At 32.6% G+C, this 23,747-nt stretch overlaps 1 protein-coding gene across 4 annotated transcripts in view; it reads left to right on the top strand.

Annotated features, from left to right (window-relative positions):
- The window catches only part of LOC127712542 (uncharacterized), a 173,191-nt gene that overhangs the window by 108,723 nt on the left and 40,721 nt on the right, over nt 1-23,747 (top strand). For all 4 annotated transcript variants that reach the window (XM_052219031.1, XM_052219030.1, XM_052219032.1 and 1 more), the window contains 6 exons: nt 4,033-4,064; nt 10,286-10,357; nt 15,430-15,628; nt 18,375-18,524; nt 19,168-19,286; nt 20,308-20,469. In XM_052219031.1, coding sequence (XP_052074991.1) covers nt 4,033-4,064; nt 10,286-10,357; nt 15,430-15,628; nt 18,375-18,524; nt 19,168-19,286; nt 20,308-20,469 — 734 coding nt within the window. The remainder of the gene's footprint in view (nt 1-4,032; nt 4,065-10,285; nt 10,358-15,429; nt 15,629-18,374; nt 18,525-19,167; nt 19,287-20,307; nt 20,470-23,747) is intronic.

The following is a 23,747-nucleotide window of genomic DNA, read 5'->3' as shown; positions in this document are numbered from 1 at the left end:
AACAAAGGACCCTATGGACAATACATACAAATGTCTTCTTTTAGAGAACCACTGAATGGATTGAAACCAAACATGGCACGAATGTTCCTTATGAGGTGCTGACTAAGTGTTGTTACTTTGAAGCTGATCCTTTATCTATGATGGCCGCCAGCGTGGGACTTCCTTTAACATAAGACCCTATTGGAAATACATACAAATGCTTCTTCTAGAGGTGCACTGAATGGAATGAAACCAAACATGGCATAAATGTTTCTTATGAGGTGCTGATGAAGTGTTGCTACTTTGTTGCTGATTTACTGTTAAAGATGGCCACCAGGATTTTTTATTAAATTACAGTATCTGTTATGATTTTAATCTGTTTTAACATGATTTCCAAAACCAAAGTAGAATCAGGTGAGCGACACAGGCTCTTGAGAGCCTCTAGTTCTGGATCTGCATCTGTTGACTATATGAATGTGACACTATAGTACAGTTATGTTACCTCTTTCTGACAAATTTTAGGAACTATTCTAAATTATACAGCAGCTAGTTCACTTCCTTAAGTCTTTATCTACAAAATATTGTCACCTATAGTGATATTTCGTTCAATGTCAATTTCATGTCACATTACTGTTCTTCACAATCTGAGGTTCATTTAGGGATGGAAAATCAGTTTTATTTTTGTGTTAACATTTTCATAAATATATTTGTATTAATTTGTAGGTGCAGTATAAAAGCAATATAAGGTCAATGTCAGAAAAATATCAACTTTTTTGTATTCGACATGAAACTGTTAAAGGGATTTGTAAACATCTCCCTTCCCCAGTTTTTTAGCCTCAAACAAAAAAGTTGAAGTTTTTCTGACATTGACCTGTTAAAAATATTGTATATTTGCAATACTGATGTTCATGTTTTAGGTACAATGAATACTTGTATCAACTCAAGTTAATCCTTCGTTTGTTTGTTATTTTTTAAAAGAGGATTTATCTCAAACTAATTGTACCTAAAGATAGATAATTTTTAAATTTGATTGATATTTGTTTTGTCATTTTATGCATGTTAGAATGTTCACATTTGGTTTTCAGAGTAAATTATTCCATGAAGGTGCAAATAACTCAATTTCTGAATGCCTTATTATTACTGCATATACAACAAGGAAGACTAAGAGATTTACAGAACAAACATAATGAAAACACTACAACTTTAATTTGTAACTTTTTTTATACGACCGCAAAAATTAAAATTTTTTTGGTCGTAAATTGGTATGACGTTGGCGTCGATGTCGTCGTTGTCGTCGTCGTCCGAAGACACATTGGTTTTCGCACTCTAACTTTAGTTTAAGTGAATGGTTCTCCATGAAATTTTACCATAAGGTTCAATACCACGAAAGGAAGGTTGGGATTGATTTTGGGGGTTATGGTACCAACAGTTAAGGAATTAGGGGCCAAAAATAAGCATTTTTGTAACTTCCAGACAATAACTTGTGTGTAAGCGTATGGATCTCTCTGACATTGTACCACAAGGTTCCATATCACAAAGGGAAGGCTGTAATTGATTTTGGGGGTAATTGCCTCAAAATTTTATGATGAGGGGCCAAAAAAGGGGCAAAAAACAAGCATTTTTCTAGTTTCATGACAATAACTTGTGTGTAATTGTTTGGATATTTCTGAAATTGTACTACAAGGTTCCATATCACAAAGGGAAAGCTGGAATTGAGTTTGGGGGTAATTGCCCGAAACGTTTAGGAATTGGGGGCCAAAAATAAGCATTTTTCTAGTTTCCAGACAATAACTTGTGTTCAAGTGTATGGATCTCTCTGAAATTGTACTGCAAGGTACCATATTACAAAGGGAAGGCTGGGATTGAGTTTGGGGGTGATGAATCATAAGGGGGTTCAAAAAATTTGGGGGGGGGTGATTTTTTTTTTTTTTTTTTTTCTTTTTTTCCTTTTTTTTTTCTTTTAAAATTTTCCATTTTAAGTTGGTTATTTCTGATTTATATTCAAAAGCAAATAATAATGATATGGTAGGAGATACACACCAAACAGGATGTGTAAATTATTATATAATAAGTATTGTGCAGTAGCAAGAAATTTTCAATTGCACAGTATTGCACAATAGCAAGAAATCTTCAATTGCACAGTATTGCGCAATAGCAAGAAATCTTCAATTGCACAGTTTTGCGCAATATCAAGAAATATCCAATAGCACAATATTGCGCAATAGCAAGAAATTGTCAATTGTACAGTATTGCGCAATAGCAAGAAATATTCAATTGCACAGTATTGTGCAAAAGAAGATACTTCGTATAAATTGCTTATTTCTTGATCAATTTCAATGGGGTTTTATTCTTGAATTCTTGGGGTTCTTTAATATGCTGAATCTAACCGTGTATAAAGTTTTTGGATTTTGGGCCCCGTTTTTGAATTGGTCCACATTGAGGTCCAAAGGGTCCAAAATTTAACTTTGTTTGATTTCATCAAAAATTGAATTATTGGGGTTCTTTGATATTCCGAATCTAACCGTGTATTTAGATTCTTAATTTTTGGTTCCGTTTTCAAATTGGTCTACATTAAGGTCCAAAGGGTCCAAAATTTAACTTAGTTTGTTTTTAACAAAAATTGAATTTTTAGGGTTCTTTGATATGCTGAATCTAAACATGTATTTAGATTTTTGATTATGGGCCAAGTTTTCAAGTTGGTCCAAATCGGGGTCAAAAGGGTCCAAAATTAAACTTTGTTTGATTTCAACAAAAATTGAATATATGGGGTTCTTTGATATGCTGAATCTAACCATGTATTTAGATTTTTGATTTTTGGGCCCCGTTATCAACTTTGTCCACATTGAGGTCAAAAGGGTCCAAAATTAAACTTTGTTTGATTTCATCAAAAATTGAATTCTTGGGGTTCTTTGAAATTCTGAATCTAACCATGTATTTAGATTTTGGATATTGGACCATAATAGGTGAATGTCCAATTTAAAATTTTTAAGTTCTTAGACCACATTCATTCTGTGTCAGAAACCTGTGCTGTGTCAAATATTTAATCACAATCCAAATTCAGAGCTGTATCAAGTTTGAATGTTGTGTCCATACTTGCCCCAACTGTTCAGGGTTCGACCTCTGCGGTCGTATCAAGCTGCGCCCTGCGGAGCATTTTATTGTATAGGATTTCATGACAAGTCAGCTCATTTTTATAAACTACCAAAAAACTTTATAAAGGTAGCACAATACAAAGATTTTTTTAATTTCCAATCTCCAACCTTTAAAATGATGTTACTTTCTTATGACTGCATACAAATTAATAAAAGAGGTATATATAGATAGATAAAAGATTAATCTTTTAAATGAATGCAATATTTTTGTTATGCAATCATTATGTAATCAATTATTATGCAATTAATGGCAAAATCTTGGTCAGTTCACTTGAATGAATTTAGCTCTGACATCTCTATAACTACACAAGAAATTTTAACGTTATCTTAATCAACACAGCAGGAGCTACAAAAGGGTGTCTCAAATTATCGCTATTGTATTCCATTCTCTCATAAATCTGTAATTAGTGTAAACATCCTAACCACATAAAAGTAGAGATTATTTGATTAGGTGTAAAATTTGATCTATACATTCTATCCAAAATCTGAGACACCCTTTTGTAGATAATGGCTCTAGGAACAACATATTATAAAATCAACCCTCTCGGGGTATCCATGAAGCAGCTAATTTCAATTGAAAGTGGAAATTTCTTGTAAAATTTTGTAGACAGTTAAAATTATAATTAATTACATAATTGTTGTATAATACTAACATTGCATTAATTTAAAAGAGTAAGCTGTTAGCTATCCAAAATACCACTTTTATAAATTTTCATGCATTATAAAGAAAGTTACAGCATTTTAAAACTGGGGAGTTGGAGGTATAAAATCTTTGTATTGTGCTACCTTAATTTTATACATATGGAAGTTAAATATTTGCTCTTTGCGTTTGCCGTCAAAGCACTTATAGTTTGTCATATTTCATTGAAAAACAAATATTACAATTAACTTTATTTTTCAGACACACCAAGGCACCTTTTGGAAAATAATAAAGTAAGTTTTTTTGTATGTCACCTTTGTAGCACATTTAGAATACCAGATATAATGAGTTCTTACTGAACAAAAAATATTCCTTTTTATTGGGATTTTAATTTCCCTGAAAAGATACTTAAGGCGAAGTGTACGTAATTAACTACTCCACAGAATTTTTTTAAATTTTACATGTGGATTCTGCTTGTAAAAATACACCAGACAATAAAATAAAAAAAAGGGGTAACCGTTTTCGTTTTTCAAATACAAGCTGTTGAAATTAACAGCATGATACGCCAAAAATACAAAGGATATATAGGGAAAATCATAAAAATCGGCAGATATTTTTACTTTATTAAGATTTTCTAATTCGTTGGTCCACAGAATTTTTTTAAAAATCGATATGCGATTCAAAGATGAACGACGAACCCATTGGTGCAAAGAAAGTCCTTAGCAACCGTGCTAGTTTTCAAGCTATATCCTGTTAAAGTTTGATTTTTAGCGGAAAGAATAAAAACATTCGGCGACGTTATTGATGTCTACTGTAACGTCATCACAATTTCTACTCTATAACGCTATTATACCGTACAGTGTTGTAACAAAATCGTGAGTGTGTATAACCCATTTTCCTAATTATTGCAAATGCTCAAGCGTAATCAATTGATAAGGAAATAAACTAACTGTTTTTAAGGATAATTCTGCTGCCAAAAAAAAAAAACAAATTGGCAAATAAATATACTGCAAGCGAAAGAAAGTTACTGTATAGACTTTAACTCCATCTTTTTTTAATTAGACAGGGTTCCACATCTTTTTTGAAATGCATGTATTTATAGCTGACTATGGGCGTTGATCATTGTTGAAGGCCGTACGGTTACCTATAGTTGTTTATTTCTGTGTCATTTGGACTCTTGTGGAGAGTTGTCTCATTAGCAATCATACCACATCTTCTTTTTTTTTTATAGTGTATTGTTTTAATAATTATGAATCAAATATCAAGTTTGAAATTGTCCCAGTTACACAGCGTTGACAGAATGATTCTATACGTATTTAAATAATCGGTTATAATATTGGGATCGCGTATACACGTCTTTTTTTAAATCTTATTTCTGCATGTTTGTATTTTAAAAAAGTGAATATAATTTGCTGCATCTTTTCATCCTCACCATTTCCGGCGCTATTCGAGGTATTGCGCACAAAGCCCATTTTATTTGTCAGGTTCACACGCGTGCACGTGACACAACTCTGCAATTTTATTTAAAAAATTTCCTGTCTCGATCGCTTTCCCTTTTCTTTAACTACACGACAAAGCATGATATAATGTTTGCTGGAGATTTTAAGTAAAAAAGGAAATAATTTTTTGTACCATTATTTGTTAAATATCCACATGCAAGACTCCAAAAAATAAGAAAACTGCATCTGCATATTATCTTGAGAATTTTTATGGCTGTAATAAGGTCAAAAGAAGAACCCGCATATGAATTTTAGCAAGGTAAAACAGATTGGAGTTTTAACTTCACGTAGCACAGATCATTCCCAGTGTTAGCCTTAGCATTGTGTATATCGTGTTTAATGCTATAGCATTGTGTATAGTGTAATGCTAAAGCTTTGTGCATAGTGATATGCTATAAATGTACTGGTGTAATGCTATAAGAATGTACCAAGAGCGATGCTATACGAGTTTACCTAGTATAGTGCCATACAAATTGTTCCTGTATATAGTGCAAATTTGAATTGCAGTTTTGTTAATATAATATGAACATAAGGAGATGTGGTATGATTGCAAATGAGACAACTATCTGCCACGTTTAAGGTAGATCGGGTTCCTTTTTCTGAGCGTCCGTTCTGATCATGTTGCAAAAACTTTTTTGTTTTAAAAATATTTTACCAAGTATCATTCAATATACAACAAAATACCTAAAACTTGAAATTTAAAGATTGAACTATCAAGAAATTAAGTGTCGTAAAGTATATTTAAAATATTTGGGGATTTTTTTCAAGAAAATAAGGCATGTGACACCCTATTTTTATTTGATATTTCGGAGTTATTAATGAAAAGCAATTCTCTCATCGACTTTTAGCCAATTCCATCGTTTAATGTTTCTGCAATAAGGAAAATTTAAGTTTCCCCTATATTAACAATATAAAATAACCCAAATTTCGTTAATTTCAATGTGTTATTACGAAAAAACAAGGTCCGTGATCCCCAGTTTTTATATTGAAATTTATATAACATTGACACAGAAGTCTTACAGAAGTTTAAGAAAAATCTATCGTCCAACATTTAGACACCCCAGCTACCTTAAAGGATGTGGATGTAAGCAATTGTTAAAGGCAATCATATATACGGCCTTCAACAATGAGAAAATCCATACCGTATAGTCGGTTATAAAAAGCCCCGACATTGTAGAACTAATTTTCTTCACCCCCTCCCCATTCTTCCCCTACCTCATACTACTGCTGAATGATACACAAAAGCACAACAAAAAAGAAAACAAGTTTCGCTATCCCTTTGAAATCTGAATTTGATAAAGAAAAAAATAACACGTTCTATTTTTATCATACATGTGTAGTTTCAGTTTCAACCATGGTTCTAAATTTAGATTTTACTTTCCCCAAAAATTGCGGACGGAAGAGAAGACACCTGTTTATTTTTTGCACCTTGAAAACTGAGATTTGGATGACATAGATTTTACTTATTCTGAGATAAATGTAATAGTGCTCAATTCTTAGTTTCTGAGAGTGTAATGTTTTGTGGACGGAATCTGATGGGTTTTTTTTTTTTGCTGTTGGCTTTTTCTTCGGCTTATAAATGTTGTACTAGTGGTCGATTACCCCCGTATCTTTTATACTTTTTACCTAAATAATAAAATATAAAACATCATAAAAATTTTCAATTGCATAAAAACGGACATGCCAACGTCTTTCTTGTTCAAAACACAAATTCACATGCAATATAATTATTTGTTACCTACAATTTTACGCTACAGTACACTGTGAAATTCAATAAAAACTATGGTTTTTCAAAAAAATATTGTGGGGGTCAATTCAGGTTTGATTTTAATGAATTTGAAACGAATAGAAGCAGAATTGTCACTGGTTTATTTTTTATTTGGTTATAATTTTGTTGTTTAGGCGTTTTTACCTTCTGTTGAAATAAACACGAGTCGTTTTGTGTACCTGCTCCTGCGTATTTAACTAAAACAAAAACAGTGGTAATATAGTCATACTAACTCACAATAGGATACTCAGATTTCTGATTAGAGTCATTCTAATAATTTCTTTGAAATTTTGAGATAGCACATGAATACTTGTTTGAATTCATGATAGACCGCACGAAGTTATTTCTCTTTCATGTGCCCATTTTTCCTTTCTTGGAGTAGGGGAGATAACCCGCGTAACTAACGACGCACGTTTTTTATCCTAAATTCCGCTAGAGGCGTGCAATTACGTACACTTCGCCTTAATGTGGCTCGGGTGTCTTCCTCCATCTTGGATTTTGAAGTAGCAGATAACAGTTGGTCTAGATCTTTAATGAAATGTGCAAATTTTTAGAGTAGTATGTAATTTATGTGTATTAAAGACTTTTTGGTGTAAATATAGAAAATTATGTGTTTTATCATATTTACGGCTGTAATTTCTAAAAAAAACACCATGTTTGTGTTTGATTCATTTTTTTCAACTTTGCCAAATAAGGGGAGATAATTCAGATAGTAGGGGAGATAACTCAGATAAAGTAATTTTACAATAGAAAGTGTTGTGAATTTACCTATTTTAATATGTAGCAAGAAAACAAGTTCGGTGACCCCATTTTTTCTTTTTTTATCTGAAAGCATGTTGTAAGAGCTATCTTCTCACATTTTATCTTAAAATTCTATCATGTAGTTTTCTTTTTATCACACAAAATTGGATTTTCTATGCATAATCTATACAAAATCTGACAATTTTGCACAACCTGTAGCTTGAAAAAATGTCTGGTGACCCATACTTTTTATTATATTTTTGAAAAAAGTATGATAAAAAATTTATTTTGACAAATTATTTAAAAATTCTATGGATTTTAATTAAGACGCCCCAGCCACCTTAATAGACTGTTACATAAAAAGTAATTGTACTTTGTTTTACATTTTTATTTTTTTGAAACACACTAGTATATGATACTGAAATACCTGAAATAAAGATACCCTGGTCTTTAGGTACTAGTATACCAGGGATCTCCACTGAAATAGCTGTACCAGTGCAGAAATCTGTTACTGTGAATTCATTATTAATCGTTGGATACCAATAGACTATTTTCATATTACTGACTTTTGACTCCGGATTATATAATTTATCGACTGGTTACCTTGGACATCATGGTACTCTGTCAAGTAAGAGCAGCCAAAATAAGTAAAATCAAACATATAATCGGTGTAATTTGAGGGGAAAGTTTACTGTTTTCCTTTGATTTTGTAGTGAAAAAAAAATATTAACCAGGTAATTTTCCACCAAAATTGTACCGATTGAAAGTTTGGTTTTACTTCTTTAGCTTGCTCTTACTTAACTTGGTACCATGATGTCCAAGGTAACCAGTCGACAAATTATATAATCCGGAGTCAAAATTCGGTAATATGAAAATAGTCTATTATCATGGGTTTTGTGGGTACAGGTTGATCACAAATACACAAATTCAAATGTTCATCAAATTAAAAAAATTCTATACCAGGCATCAGAGTGGAGATTGTCAAAACTACAAAATCAAATATCCACGAAAATGCTTTTTTTTCCCTGAATCCATGAAAATTGATACCCACGAAAATTATTGAATCCTCAGTAATAGCTTGTGCAATATTGTTTTTGAATAAGTAAAAAAAAAAGAAATACCTAACTATAGATCGGTTGGCTTCAAAATCAACTGCTCTACTGACATCAATTGATGTCGGTCAGTTTTGTGTATTATTTCTTATTAAGAGCCTATATTTGACTCCTGAAATTACATTAACAACAAAATTGTGTTAATTTCATTGATAAATGAACTGGTTTATATAATCTAGAATTTTTAGTGCAGAAAGGTCACTTGCTGTGATGTCATAATATAGTTTTTTTTTTATACGCCCGTTTACGGGACGTATTATGGTATACCGTTGTACGTCCGTCTGTCTGTCCGTCTGTCCGTCCGTCCGTCCGTCGTCAACATGTCGGACATTAACTCAAAAACGCTTTAACCAATTTGCTTAAAACTTTGGTGAATTGTTTATATCTATTGACGTGAGCTCCCTTTCGTTTTTTATAAATTGTAGATTTTACGTTTCCGAGTTATGGGGTTTTATTCATTAAAAAAAGGGGGATTTTCCAGTTTTCGGACAATAACTCAAGAATGCTTTCACCAACTTGCAAGAAATTGTGGTTAATTGTTTATATCTATTGACATGAGCTCCCTTTAGATTTTTATAAATTTTAGATTTTACGTTTCCGAGTAATGGGGTTTTATTCATAAAAAAAGGGGGATTTTCCAGTTTTCGGACAATAACTCAAAAATGCTTTCAGCAGTTCTCATGAAACTTTGATGAATTGTTGATATCTATTGATGTAAGCTCTCTTTATAATTTTATAAATTTTAGATTTTACATTTCCGAATTATGGGGTTTATTCATTAAAAAAGGGGGGATTTTCCAGTTTTCAGACAAAAACTCAAAAATGCTTTCAGCAATTAGTATGAAACTTTGGTGAACTGTTTATATCTATTGATGTAAGCTCCCTTTAGAATTTTATAAATTTTATTTGTTTATAGTCTGACAACAGATTTACTAAGTATTGCGCAACAGCACAGTGAATTGCACAACAGCAAGAAATCTTTAATTGAATATACCAGGTAAATTCAATTCATATAACCAACTTCAAGTTCTTTGACTGAATTTATTCAGAAACCTATAATAGATGTATGTCAAATATTTAATTACAATCCAAATTCAGACCTGTATCAAGCTTGAATATTGTGTCCATTTTTGCCCCAACTGTTCAGGGTTAGACCTCTGCGGGCGTATCCAGCTGCGCTCAGCGAAGCAGTTTATTACATAATAGATATGAATAACCACCTTACCAAAAAAGAAAATTGTTTCTTATATTTTGATATCCTTGAGTTACAGTAAAAATCTAAATGCTTTTATATATTATATAATATGTCATTCTTGTTTAGACATTTAAGTGAAAGTTAGGATGTATTGTCTTTAACATTAAACTTTCATTTCTACATGATTTTCTGAATTTAGATTTGGAGGCGTGAAAAAGGAAGAGAAATGCACAGTTGTCCTCCACCTATGGAGAAACATATCATTATAAAAGTAAGTAACAAAAAGTAATGATCATAACCAACAAATAAGGAATTAGTTAACCTGTTTAGACCTTACAGTTAGCAGAACAAGGGATGCTTAAACCATGACCATTGCCAACAAAGTAAGTAACCATTTACCTGTCTACACCTTATAGCTAGCACAACAAGGGATGGTTAAACTCTAACCATTACCAATAATGTAAGTAAGCAGTCAAACTGTCCACACCTTATATATATAGCACAATAAAGGATGGTTAAACCATGACCATTTCTAATAAAGAAAGTAACCAGCTAACCTGTATCCACCTTACAGCTTGCCCACCGAAGTGATGCTTAAACCATTAACCTTGTCAACAAAGTAATTCAGCAATTAACCTGTCCACACCCTATAGCTAATGCAACAAGGGATATTCAAACCATGACCATATCCAATAAAGTAAGTAACCAATTAACCTGTTCACAGCTTATAGCTAGCACACCAAGGGATGCTTAAACCATGACCATTGTTAACAAAGTAAGTAACCTGTCAATCTGTCCACACTTTATAGCTAGCACCAGTAACCAGTCAACCTGTACACACTTTATAGCTAGCACAATAAGGGATGCTTAAACCATGACCATTGTCAATAAAGTAAGTAACCAGTCAACCTGTACATACGTGATAGCCTGCACAATAAGGATTGCTTAAACCATAACCATTACCAATAAAGTAAGTAACCAGTTAAGCTGTCTACACCTTATAGCTAGCACTACAAGGGATGTTTAAACCATGACCATTGTCAATAAAGTAAGTAACCAGTCAACCTGTATACACTTGATGGCTAGCACACCAAGGGATGGTTAAACCATGACAATAACCAATAAAGTAAGATCAAAGATAAAAATTGAGAATAAAGGAAAGTACTATTACAAAAACTATATAGCATATGCATTAAGGTAAGGTTTGCATACACAGGGAGATAACTTGAATTCAAATAATTGAAAAAAAGGAGGGACCCGCCATTTTGAATTGCTTTGATTAACCAATGTTCGTTAACTACAATATTATCGAAAATAAAACAACACCTACCTCAAAATCGCCGTTTTGATGTAATTTTATCAAAATTTGAATTGTACAAGTAACGTTATGACCTTCAGTTTGTTAGTTTTCATTTATATGACGTCAGGTTAAGCCATAACGTCTTTGTGCAAAAACCATTCATAAAATTTCGCGGAATTTTATTTTATTTCATAAATGTACATTTTTATGCCCCCGCCGTAGCAAACGGGGCATTGAGTTTTATCCTTGTCTGTTTGTACGTCCAACCGAATGTACTTATCATAGTGTACGTCCGTTTTTACCGTTGCAAAATTGGTTTCCGTTCTCTAACTTTAGTTTGCCTCAACCAACTGATATATGAAACTTATGCACAATGCTTTTTACCACAAAAAGACAGAATAAATTTGAATTTTGATGTCGTCACTTTTACAGTTCTAGATTTATGAGGGGTCGGACAGGGTATACCTTTCTCCTTTCTCCCGTCCCCTTTCTCTTGTAGCCGTAAACCTAAAAAAAACTAATGTATGGGAAGCTCATTTCAATAGAAATCGATCTAATATCTTGTGTTTTTATGGCTTATCCCTGTCTTGTCCTTTCACAAGATAGAAGTGTTGTACCTCGATAACTTTTTCACTGACTGTTAAGCTGTCTCTTTCATTTAATTTGTAAGTCTGATGCACGCCGTTTCCGATTTTTCATAAAGTATAAATACAAATTATAGAAACGCAGAATTGAGTGAAAAACGGCACATTTTTGTGATACTTTTAGTCAATTTCGTTTAAAATGGTTGGAATTTACATAATGCGCCATGTGTTTTACTTATAGAGGATGCATATATATATTCTCAAATATTTTTATTGCATAATTTTTACGAATGACAGACAGTTGAACTTGGTCTTTTCAAATGTACAGTTTGCAAGGTTTATCCGCAAATACGCACACAACCCACACGTTTACATCATTCGAAATATATGTTATTTTATCAATCACTTTTACAACTGACGGAATATTTCTTATCGTAATTTCTTTTATGGATGAATAAAAAATGTGTCTTTCAGACACAACTGTTGTATTGTGTCGTCCTGAACATGCCTGAAGTATTTGCCACCGGACATTTTACAACCTCTAATCAAACAGACTTCTATGCATATCAGTCAACTTTGAATCAATTTATCTAAAAACAAGGATGGTAACATGTGTCTCTACACATGCACGGACTCACTATAAAATCCGGGAAATTGTTAGTTTTTAGTCTTTCTCCGTATATATAAGAGATCATAATGAAGTAGTGACGACGCTCGGATTATTTTTATGAGGTCGTTTTCTGAATTTTTCGTTTCTGTTCTCTACCTTTAGTTTACTTCAACCAAATGTTATAGAATTTATACGTTATGCTTTATAATGTTTTATGTTTATGCAAGAGGGGCATCATCAATGTCCCATGGACACATTCCCCATTTATTCTAAGCTCTTACGTATTATTTCGTTTTGTAATGCATTAGAATCGGAATTCCATTACTGTGGTTGAAGAGTAGACACAATCAATTTTGATTTGACGGTCGCAAATTTCCGTTTTACTGTCTCCCCTATATACGCATCGACAGTAAAACTGCATTTGCGAACATCAAATCGCCAATTGACGGTGGAGACTCCTCAACTACAGTGCCGTTACTCCTGTGAACTTCATTGAACTGATTTTAATTTATTGAAAGTATGTGGAAGATTTTTATATCACAGGTCTACATAACTACATTTCTTATTTTAAATATGAACAATACATATACGGCTGGTCATTTGTATTCCCAGGCCATTGTCTGTTTCGTCTTTCATCATGTATAGGAGCATGTAGTTTGTTTGTTTGGTCAAAGACCCCAAATCTGAACATCATGTGTAACAATTGGACAAATCATGCTAGTAATCTCAGTATCTTTCTCCTGCAAGGCTTTCCCCTGCTTCGTCATAAATATTTGAAATATTTGATCATATTTGAATAACATTTGTTGATGTCTAGATTTAAACTAATGGAATAAACACGGCTGCTGTAAATGACTTTACTAGTCAAAACTGATGTCTTTTCATCCAATTGCTGCATACAAACAGTTTACCAAACATGGGGAAATAAAGCAATTTTCATTACTTTTAATGGCAATTTGAATGCTTTCCTAAGATTCAAAATATTACAGTTTGAAGCACTGAAAGAATATAAGTGTTTCCTTCAAAATCAGAGTCTTGTACATGTATTGATACACAAGTATGACCAAATTTAAACACCTCCCCTTCCGACTGATAGTTGTGGGCATAAAAGTTAAGGGACGACATCAAAAGTTCAATGTAGGATAAAAAAAAAACTTAATTCACATAGTTTGTTCACTGACCCTCCCCCCTCCGTCCTCTTAACTTAATTTGGAAAAAAAATGATTGACCAATATGGCTATATGTAAAATCGATGTCAAATTAACAAAACTTGCAGCAACTTTTATCCCTCCCCCAAACTACTTGAATTAAGTTTTTTTCCCAAAGTGTTACAAGACAAAATGATTCTTTGTAAAAAGATGCTATTAAAGATGACTTTCTTCTTTGGAGATCAACAAAAAAAATATTTTTGTGTTTTACAGAATTGACAAGATGAACACATAACGCCCATTTCCGTAAAAACGAGTTCAGGGACATACCAATTTTATTAGCTCATTATAATGCAAATAGTTAAATCTTTTAGGTCACAGTTTTTTACAAAAACGGTGGACCCGGAAAAGGGATAATTTTGGCTTTTTGTTGCCATGGCAATGGGTTTTTTTAACCAAAAAATTAAAAAATCTTGTTTTTAGGAACTTTTTTATGATTTTTTTAATTAAAATGTATTATTAATTAATGGACCACAATTATTTAAACATGTTTTATTCAGTTTTATTTCTTTATAGTCACTCGCATACATTATTATTTCAGAAGAATTCAAATACAATTTTCCCTAAAAATCGTCAAAAATCGGAATTTTGAGCTTTTCACCTGAAAAAACAGGACAGGCGATGTTCGATTTTTTTTCATTAAATGATTGGGTACTCCTCCCTGAACAAAATGATGTATCATATTGGTATAATATCACTTAGCAAAAAATCCAGGTTTCATGCAAACCTTACCTTAAAGGTGTCAATCAATATGACTGTATACCTAATGACACATAAAAGCCAAAGACATTTTAGAGGCCAATATACAGTCTTCAGCAATAGACAGCTGTTATAAAATTCTCACAGGTGCTTTTTGGTATTTCTTACCCAAAAAACATATTTTATACATACTGACATGTTAATTTAATGCATTTTGTAGCAAAATATCATTTTAGGTAAAGCCTTTGGTCAAATTTAAATATTGATGACAATGACTTAGATCTCAAAATATTTTTTTTTTTCAGTTTTGTACTTATTTCAGTATATATATATGTTTCAAGCCTTAATGCAAAAAGTAAAAAAACAAAAATACCGAACTCCAAGGAAAATTTAAAATGGAAAGTCCCTTATCAAATGGCAAAATCAAAAGCTCAGACACATCTAACGAATGAAAAACAACTGTCATATATGTGAGAAAAAATTCAAAACTATGAATACTGATATCTGTCAGACTAATTTTTTATAAACACCTGTTCGATGTTATTTGATAGATATTTAATACTTTTTAATTTTTCAATTCAAGGAGCAAAGTGGGTTTTCATATCTTCTCCATGGCTTATTAAATCCTGCCTGACAGAGTAGGTTTTCAAACAAGTCTGATAGTGCCTTCAAAATACAGAAAACCATTTGACAGCTTGTTCCTTGTTGGTTTTTAGATGTAAAAGCACATTTTAAACAAATCACCTAAATAAAAATAAGAGCCACCAAGTGTAAATCCTAGGTAGGTTTGAATTCTGGATTCTAGAATAGTAATATTATAGTTCTGCTAAAATACTTTTCATTTTCTAAAGGAATGATATTTTTGAGCCATATTTTTACTGACATCTGATCTTACTACTGTATTGAGAATTCTATTTTTCACTGAAAATCTCATTGTTTCAGCTTCAATCTTTAGGAATTGACAGTAATACTATAAAATTCCATACAGTTACAATGGAGTCTGATAAATATATATGTGTCAGAGAAGACAACCAGCTGATCATATTTAATATGGATAATGACGAACATCCATACAGAAAACCAGTACAGGCGGACTCCAGTATTGTCAATCCTAGAAAACAACATATTGTAGCAGTAAGATGTGAGTTTTTATGCCCCACCTACAATAGTAGAAGGGCATTATGTTTTTCGGTCTGTGCATCCATTCGTCCGTCTGTCTGTCCCACTTCAGGTTAAAGTTTTTGGTCAAGGTAGTTTTTGATGAAGTTGAAGTCCAATCAACTTGAAACTTAGTACACATGTTCCCTATGATATGATCTTTCTAATTTTAATGCCAAAGTAGAGTTTTGATCCCAATTTCATGGTCCACTGAACATAGAAAATGATAGTTCGAGAGTACACAAAACACATCATAGAAAATTTAAGACTGAGCAATACAAACTCCCCCAAAAACAGGGGATGATGAAAGGGTAAGCAAATCCTGCTCCACATGGGACACCCATTGTGTTACTCCAATGAAATACGTAGATAAGTTTTACCAAGTGATTGGGTATCTCAAAATAGCTGATTGGTAATTGACTCTTATCTAATCCTAAAATATCCCCAAATTAATAAACCATCGGTAAAGTAAATGTTCAAACCCTGAAACTATGCCGACTTGGAAATTTGAAATAGAAACATGATTTTCATGAAAAAGGATAGACGAGACTTGTTATCAGTATAAACAACACAGACATTGAAGAATTAAAAAGCACAAAGAAGAACAGAAAACATAAGCAAGAACAATGGGACCCCTTTTAAAAGAACAGAGTTATAAAAACACCTAATGCATTCATAGCAATATACAAGTTATAAAGAACATTCTTTTTTTTAGTTATTGCCCTTTGATAGATATTATGTATGTTAGGAAATTTTGCATGAGTCTGATTTTTGCTATATTCTCAGTTAACATTTTACATAAAAAATTAGCCTAAACAAACATTTCATTCTCCATTAAATACACTGTATGCGACTGCTTAGGATGAACAATGAACATAGCATAGATTTAACTGTCCCATTAAAGGCCAAAAAAAATGCCTACAAAATCTGACATGAAATTACGGTATGTACAGTATAGATAAGTGAATATCTAATACACTAATATTCTGTTATTCAGTGTTTCAATGTTATTTACTTGCAGAAGTATTTTATATTAATGGTCATATTTGCCAGTGAAGACCTAATCTGAAACTTTATATTTTAATATAAAGCATTTAGTTTACAGATGCTTTTGTTTGTTATCTTTTTAAAAATTCCTGATTGGAAGTTTGATGTAACATTTACCTTTTCAGAGATATAGATTATTGTAGTTCTGTCCTATTTTGATGATTTTTCAACTTGAATTCCAAATTAAGACTGCCTACTTTAATTTCAAGGGTGCAGGACATTTGCACTTTTTTTTTAACACAAAAGGATATCTGTGCTTTTAAACTTTGATACACCTGAACTAAACAGATGTTCCCATATTCTTTGCAAATTTTCCCGTACAAACCACAAACTCATAAAAACATTATTCCCGAAACCAATAGAGAAACAAAAAACGATTTTTTTATGGTTAGAACATTTAAATTTTCCCCTAAATTCTTCAAGCAGCTTTATAAGTAGATTTAAAGATGGAAACTATATTCCTCGTGTATACAATGTACTGCATGGATAGTATGTGAAATTTTACCACCATAGTCTTATCTAAGCTGTTTCAATTTGTTATTTTTAAACCATATGCTTTTCATTATAAAAATAAGGAGATGTGGTATGATTGCCAATGAGACAACTATCCAACAAAGTTCAAATGATGTGGATGTAGTAATAGGCAACCGTGCAGCCTTCAACAATGAGAAAAACACATACTGTATAGTCAGCTATAAAAATGCCCTACATAAAAATTATGAAACAATTCAATTGAGAAATTTAACGGCCTAATTTATAACAGAACAATTATGAAAGCAAATATGACAGACATGCACCAACAACAACCACTGAACTACAGGTAATGACTTGGGAAAGGCACATAAAGAATGTGGCATGGTTAAACATGTTTGTGAGCGCTCAACAGAAGTGTAACAGCACAGCATAAGAACAAACTATAAAAATCAGTTGAAAAAGGTTCATCAGATCAACACAAAGAAGAAAAACATCAAACAAAAACACGTACCGGACGTGGCATGGTATTTAAAATCCTTCATCCCTAAAAACTAAAAGACACTAAGTATGGGTCTGAGAGTACTCGCAGTTTAATAACTTACAGCTAGTGCAAAGCCAATAACAACTAATAAAAAAATCATGTTAACTATAGAAAGAGTCATGGTTGTTATAAGGAATTTACTTCAATCTGCCCTCCTGAAGTTTTATTGTTTTCATCTGACACAAGCATGATGATGTAAGATGAAATCTTTTAGCTGTATATAAATATATGAATGTATTGTGTTTTTTTTTTTTTTTTTTTAAATTTTTAACCATGAAAACTCAAATTTATGTTGATAAAGCAAAAATGTCCTATAGAAAAAGCACAAATGTCCATTAAAAATCTCACATGCCCAAATTTTATAAAAAAAACCAAGATGACTGTCAATTCCATGATATTTCTCATTAAGATCTTTAAACTAAATTTTAATCATTCACTTGTCAGTAGACTGTAGTTGTATTATTCCATGTCCCATTACAGCTCTTTATTCATTATTTTTGATATCCTAAAAAATTACCATAGATATTTTAAGTATTATGAGCTGACGTAGATTATCATAAAGCTAATTGGTTAGCTTATATTTATGATTATTAAAGTTGACTAAGTTTTTTGTAGAGTTTTATGCCAAATCTCATCAGATTTATATACCAATGAATTTTATGTACAGGTGGCAAAACTATACAGCTATATGATTTACATAACAAGTCAGAGATAAAGACTTATCAGATGAAGGAAGATGTCAAGTTTTGGACCTGGATTTCTGCTGATACAGTTGCCATGGTGACAGATAAATCAGTTTATCTGCATAATTTTTCAGGTAGCCAGTTATGAAATTTAGCTTTATATGACATTAACAAGCACAGAGAGACATTATTCTATATGTTAATGAGAGGAGGAGGATGGGGTCTCATCCTGAATTTCAGAGAAAAATAAACGCCAAATCCCTAATTCAAATGAAAATAATGTGTCTGTTCCTAATTATTGCAAACCAAATGAAAATTTTCCACAGAGTCATCTATTGGTCGATCTATTTAAACTTTTGTCAGTTCTATTGACCAATTGAATAAATACAATAGCTATTGTTTTCTGTGTGATTTATTCACTGGGACCTTTAAATTTCTTCTAAGAAAAATCCATCACTCATTGATTAATTTACCTGAGTAAAAAAAATGATCTTCTGAAAGATGAAAATACATGTTTTTACTCACAAAACTGCATGTGATGTTGTATTTATTCAATATCAATAATAATTATCAATCTGTTCAATATAAACAGTGATTCAAACATTAAAAGTTGATTTGTGACAAAATTTTCAACATATGACATATTAATTTGTATCAACAGACTTACTTCTTCCTCACTACAGATATAGAAAATTTTAACTCCTGTTAGGCTTTACATTTTAGCTCCCAGTACTTCAAAATTTGAAAAAAAATCACATTCCTTCACTGTTTTTACAGATGGTAGAGAACCAAAGAAAGTTTATGACCATAATAGAACTTTGAACAACTGTCAGGTGGTTGGATATAAGATGGACCCTGATGGACACTGGTCAGCCTTAACATGGATATTGAAACAGGTCATAAAGTAAAAAAGAACATAACAAAAAATGGATGGTTGATGGAAATAAAGCTTTCATTTGTACTACAAGGGGATTGTGTGTTAATGAAGTTACATATTTGTGGATGAAAATGAACAAGCAATTGAATGATGTATTATTTAACTACTTAGAAATGGATATATTATGATTTTGAGACAGTCTGTGTCAGCTATTTTAATGTTTTCTATATGGAATGCGCTCCAATGTCCCACAGCCCTAACACATCCTGAAAAAGACTGTCAAACATCAGAGTAATCTTGGACTAGCTGATTATATGATTCCTTTCCAAAATTACATTTAATCTTCTTGAATAACTAAAGACATAGCTTTAAATGAGTACTTAAGTAAAATACTTCTTATTTTAAGAAATGGGTGCCCATTGTTTAATGTTGGATGTGTACTGATTGATATTTTAGTCTTAGATATTACATGATTTTTTTATAAGTTGTTATTGCTGATTATTTATAGCTATAAGAGTTGACCTATAGTTGCTTACTACTATGTCATTTGGTCTCTGGTGGGAATTGTACAGCATCTATTTCTATAATTACCCCACCACAATTTGTATGTGCCTGTCCCAAGTCAGGAGCCTGTAATTCAGGTGTGTTGCTGTATATCATATTTCTTTTTAGTTTATTGTTTTTATGCTGTTAGTTTTCTTGTTTGAATTGTTTTACATTTGTCATTTTGGGGGCCATTTATAGCTTGCCTTTTGATATGGAATTTTTCTCATTGATGAAGACTGTACAGTGACCTATATTTGCTTACTTTTCCATCATTTGGTCTCTGTTGGAGAGTTGTCTCATTTGCAATCATACCAAATCTTCTTAATTTCATTTTGCCAAATCTTATGAAATCAAATGTTTGTTGGGCAGTCATGACATATTCATATTAAAAAAAAATTATTGCTTTACATATGCTTCATGTAGCTAAAATTTGCAAAAAATGTTATTGAAATGTAAAATAAAATTTAACATACATATTAACCTTATAATTACAGGAGGATAGAGTGGTTGGTTTCACACAACTGTACTCCTTACAGAGTTGCATCAAACGACTGTTTGACAGTCACACAGCGACCTTTACAATGCTGACAGTGGATAATAATCCAGATCCCTCTATGCTATTGTTATATGCTGTAAGGGAGGACTATGGGGGCAAGGTAGATTTATAATAGAAACTTGTCAAGTTTGAATTTTGGTGGTGTCACTTGTAATGCTCTAGAGTTATGCCCCTTTACAAATGGAAAATTGGTTCCCTCTGGGCACTCCGGCTTTCTCCACCAATAAAACCTGACCACCACAAAATAGCACAATAGTGTTGAAAGTGGCGTTAACACCAATCAATCAATCAATATTTTCAGAGTGTATAGATTAATAAGTATGTTTATATGATTTGTTAAAAGAAGCAAAATCAATGTAGGTTAATTATGAAAAAATCTATTTTTAGTCTGATTTAGTTTTTTTTGTCATTGTTGTTTTTTATTGACTGGCTGATTAGAACATAACCAAGTTTGTTTTGTTTTTTTATTGTCTCACCTTCAATGAAAGTCATAGAATGCCAGACATAGGGATAACAATCTTGCTGGTGTAACATAGACAGCATAAACTATTTGTATAAAGCTTAATATTTCAGAAGACAGAAGACCTTGATGCTTCATACCTTGTGTGTAGATGCCTTATGTTATGAAGTTTCCTCCTGTCATATGTCCCTTGTCCTTGGCCTCATTTTCAAGTTTTAAAGACTGCTTGAAAAAAGTTAGAATTTTTTGGTCATGTGAAATACTCACTTATTATGAGTAATAGAATAACTATATTTGGTATAGGGGGTCCTTGCAAGGTCTACATGTCCATCAGTTAGGGTGTATCTGAACTCTACCTCATTTCATGGATCAGTGATCAAGGTTAAGTTTTTGTGGTGAAGTCTGCATATCAGATACTACATGTATAAGCAATGGATCAACTGTATTGGTGTGTGAAATGATTGTAAGGTCTACATGTCATATTGGCAGGTTTCATCTGACCTTGACCTCATTTTCATGGTTCATTGGTTAATGTTAAGTTTTTGTTGTTTGGTCTGTTTCTCAGATACTATAAGCAATAGATCAGCTGTATTTGATGCAAGGAATGATTGCAAAGTGTACTTGTCTGTCTGACAGGTTTTATCTGACCTTATCCTCATTTTCATGGTTCATTGTACAATGTTCAGTTTTTGTCGAGCCTGCGACTTTTGTCGCAGAAAGCTCGACATAGGGATAGTGATCCGGCGGCGGCGGCGGCGGCGGCGGCGGCTACGGCGGCGGCGGCGTTAGCTAACTTCTTAAAAGCTTTATATTTTAGAAGGTGGAAGGTCTGGATGCTTCATACTTTGTATATGGATGCCTCATGTTACGAAGTTTCCGTCAGTCACATGTCCAATGTCCTTGACCTCATTTTCATGGTTCAGTGACTACTTGAAAAAAAAGTTAAGATTTTTTGTAATGTTAGATTCTCTCTTATTATAAGTAATAGGATAACTATATTTGGTATGTGCGTACCTTGCAAGGTCCTCATGCCCATCAGACAGTTTTCACTTGACCTCGACCTCATTTCATGGATCAGTGAACAAGGTTAAGTTTTGGTGGTCAAGTCCATATCTCAGATACTATAAGCAATAGGTCTAGTATATTTGGTGTATGGAAGGACTGTAAGGTGTACATGTCCAACTGGCAGGTGTCATCTGACCTTGACCTCATTTTCATGGTTCAGTGGTTATAGTTAAGTTTTTGTGTTTTGGTCTGTTTTTCTTATACTGTATGCCATAGGTCTACTATATTTGGTGTATGGAATGATTGTAAGGTGTACATGTCTAGCGGGCAGGTGTCATCTGACCTTGACCTCATTTTCATGGTTCAGTGGTCAAAGTTAAGTTTTTGAGTTTTGGTCTTTTTTTCTAATACTATATGCAATAGTTCAACTATATTTGGTATGTGCGTACCTTGCAAGGTCCTCGTGCCCGTCAGACAGTTTTCACTTGACCTCGACCTCATTTCATGGATCAATGAACAAGGTTAAGTTTTGGTGGTCAAGTCCATATCTCAGATACTATAAGCAATAGGTCTAGTATATTTGGTGTATGGAAGGACTGTAAGGTGTACATGTCCAACTGGCAGGTGTCATCTGACCTTGACCTCATTTTCATGGTTCAGTGGTTATAGTTAAGTTTTTGTGTTTTGGTCTGTTTTTCTTATACTGTATGCCATAGGTCTACTATATTTGGTGTATGGAATTATTGTAAGGTGTACATGTCTAGCGGGCAGGTGTCATCTGACCTTGACCTCATTTTCATGGTTCAGTGGTCAAAGTTAAGTTTTTTGAGTTTTGGTCTTTTTTTCTAATACTATATGCAATAGTTCAACTATATTTGGTGTATGGAAATATTTTATGATCTATTTGGCAGTCATGCAGGTTTTATTTGACCTTGACCTCATTTTCAAGGTTCATTGCTCAGTGTTAAGTTTTTGTGTTTTGGTCTGTTTTTCTTAAACTATAAGCAATAGGTCAACTATATTTGTTGTATGGAAGAATTGTTAGCTGTACATGCCTGCCTAGCATGGTTCATCTGACCTTGACCTCATTTTCATGGTTCACTGGTCAATGTTTAGTTTACTTGGTTAATGTTAAGTTTATGTGACAGTTGTAATAAAGCTTTATATTTAGGACTATCAACATAATATCAATGATTAGTAAAGAAGGCGAGACATTTCAGCGTGTGCACTCTTGTTTTCAGTTGGGTCTATTTATCAGATATACCATAAGCAGTAGGGCCACTATATTTGGTGAATGGAATGATTGTAAGGTGTACTGGTACATGTCTGTCTGTCAGATTTCATCTGACCTAGACCTCATTTTCATAGTTCATTAGTCAATGTTAAGTTTTCATTGTTATTTCTGTTTCTCAGATACTATAAGCAATAGGTGTATATAATGATTGCATTGTGTTCATGTTGTCTGGCTGGGTTCATTTGGCCTTGAACTCATTTTTATGATTCATTGGTCAATGTTCAATTTACGTAGTTAGGTTTGTTTCTTAGATACTATAAGCATTAGTCTAACTATATTGACATTCAATTATAATAAGTAAAGCAGGAAAGACATTTCCGTGTGTGCACTCTTGTTGTCAACTGTGTTACATATAACCTTTGATATGCATGCACTCATTTGCATTTTGAAGGAATTCGGGGTGTGATTTGTCAGAAACATATCTGTTATAAAAGATTCAAATATTGATTTTTAAAATAAGTATAGGCTATTTATAATACATGAACAGTCCAGCTACCCAAAGGATAGCCCTTACTTGAAAATTTTATAAAAATGGCACATTATAAGAAAAGCCAGGTCAAATTGTTCTTGCTTCTACAGGAAGCTAAGTACAACTTAGTAGCCACAGCTATTGTTTGGA

Source organism: Mytilus californianus, unplaced genomic scaffold, assembly GCF_021869535.1.
Source record: "Mytilus californianus isolate M0D057914Y unplaced genomic scaffold, xbMytCali1.0.p SCAF_8, whole genome shotgun sequence".
Taxonomy (NCBI): domain Eukaryota; kingdom Metazoa; phylum Mollusca; class Bivalvia; order Mytilida; family Mytilidae; genus Mytilus; species Mytilus californianus.
Note: the sequence above shows the minus strand (reverse complement) of the source record. Positions and strands in the feature narration are given on the sequence as shown.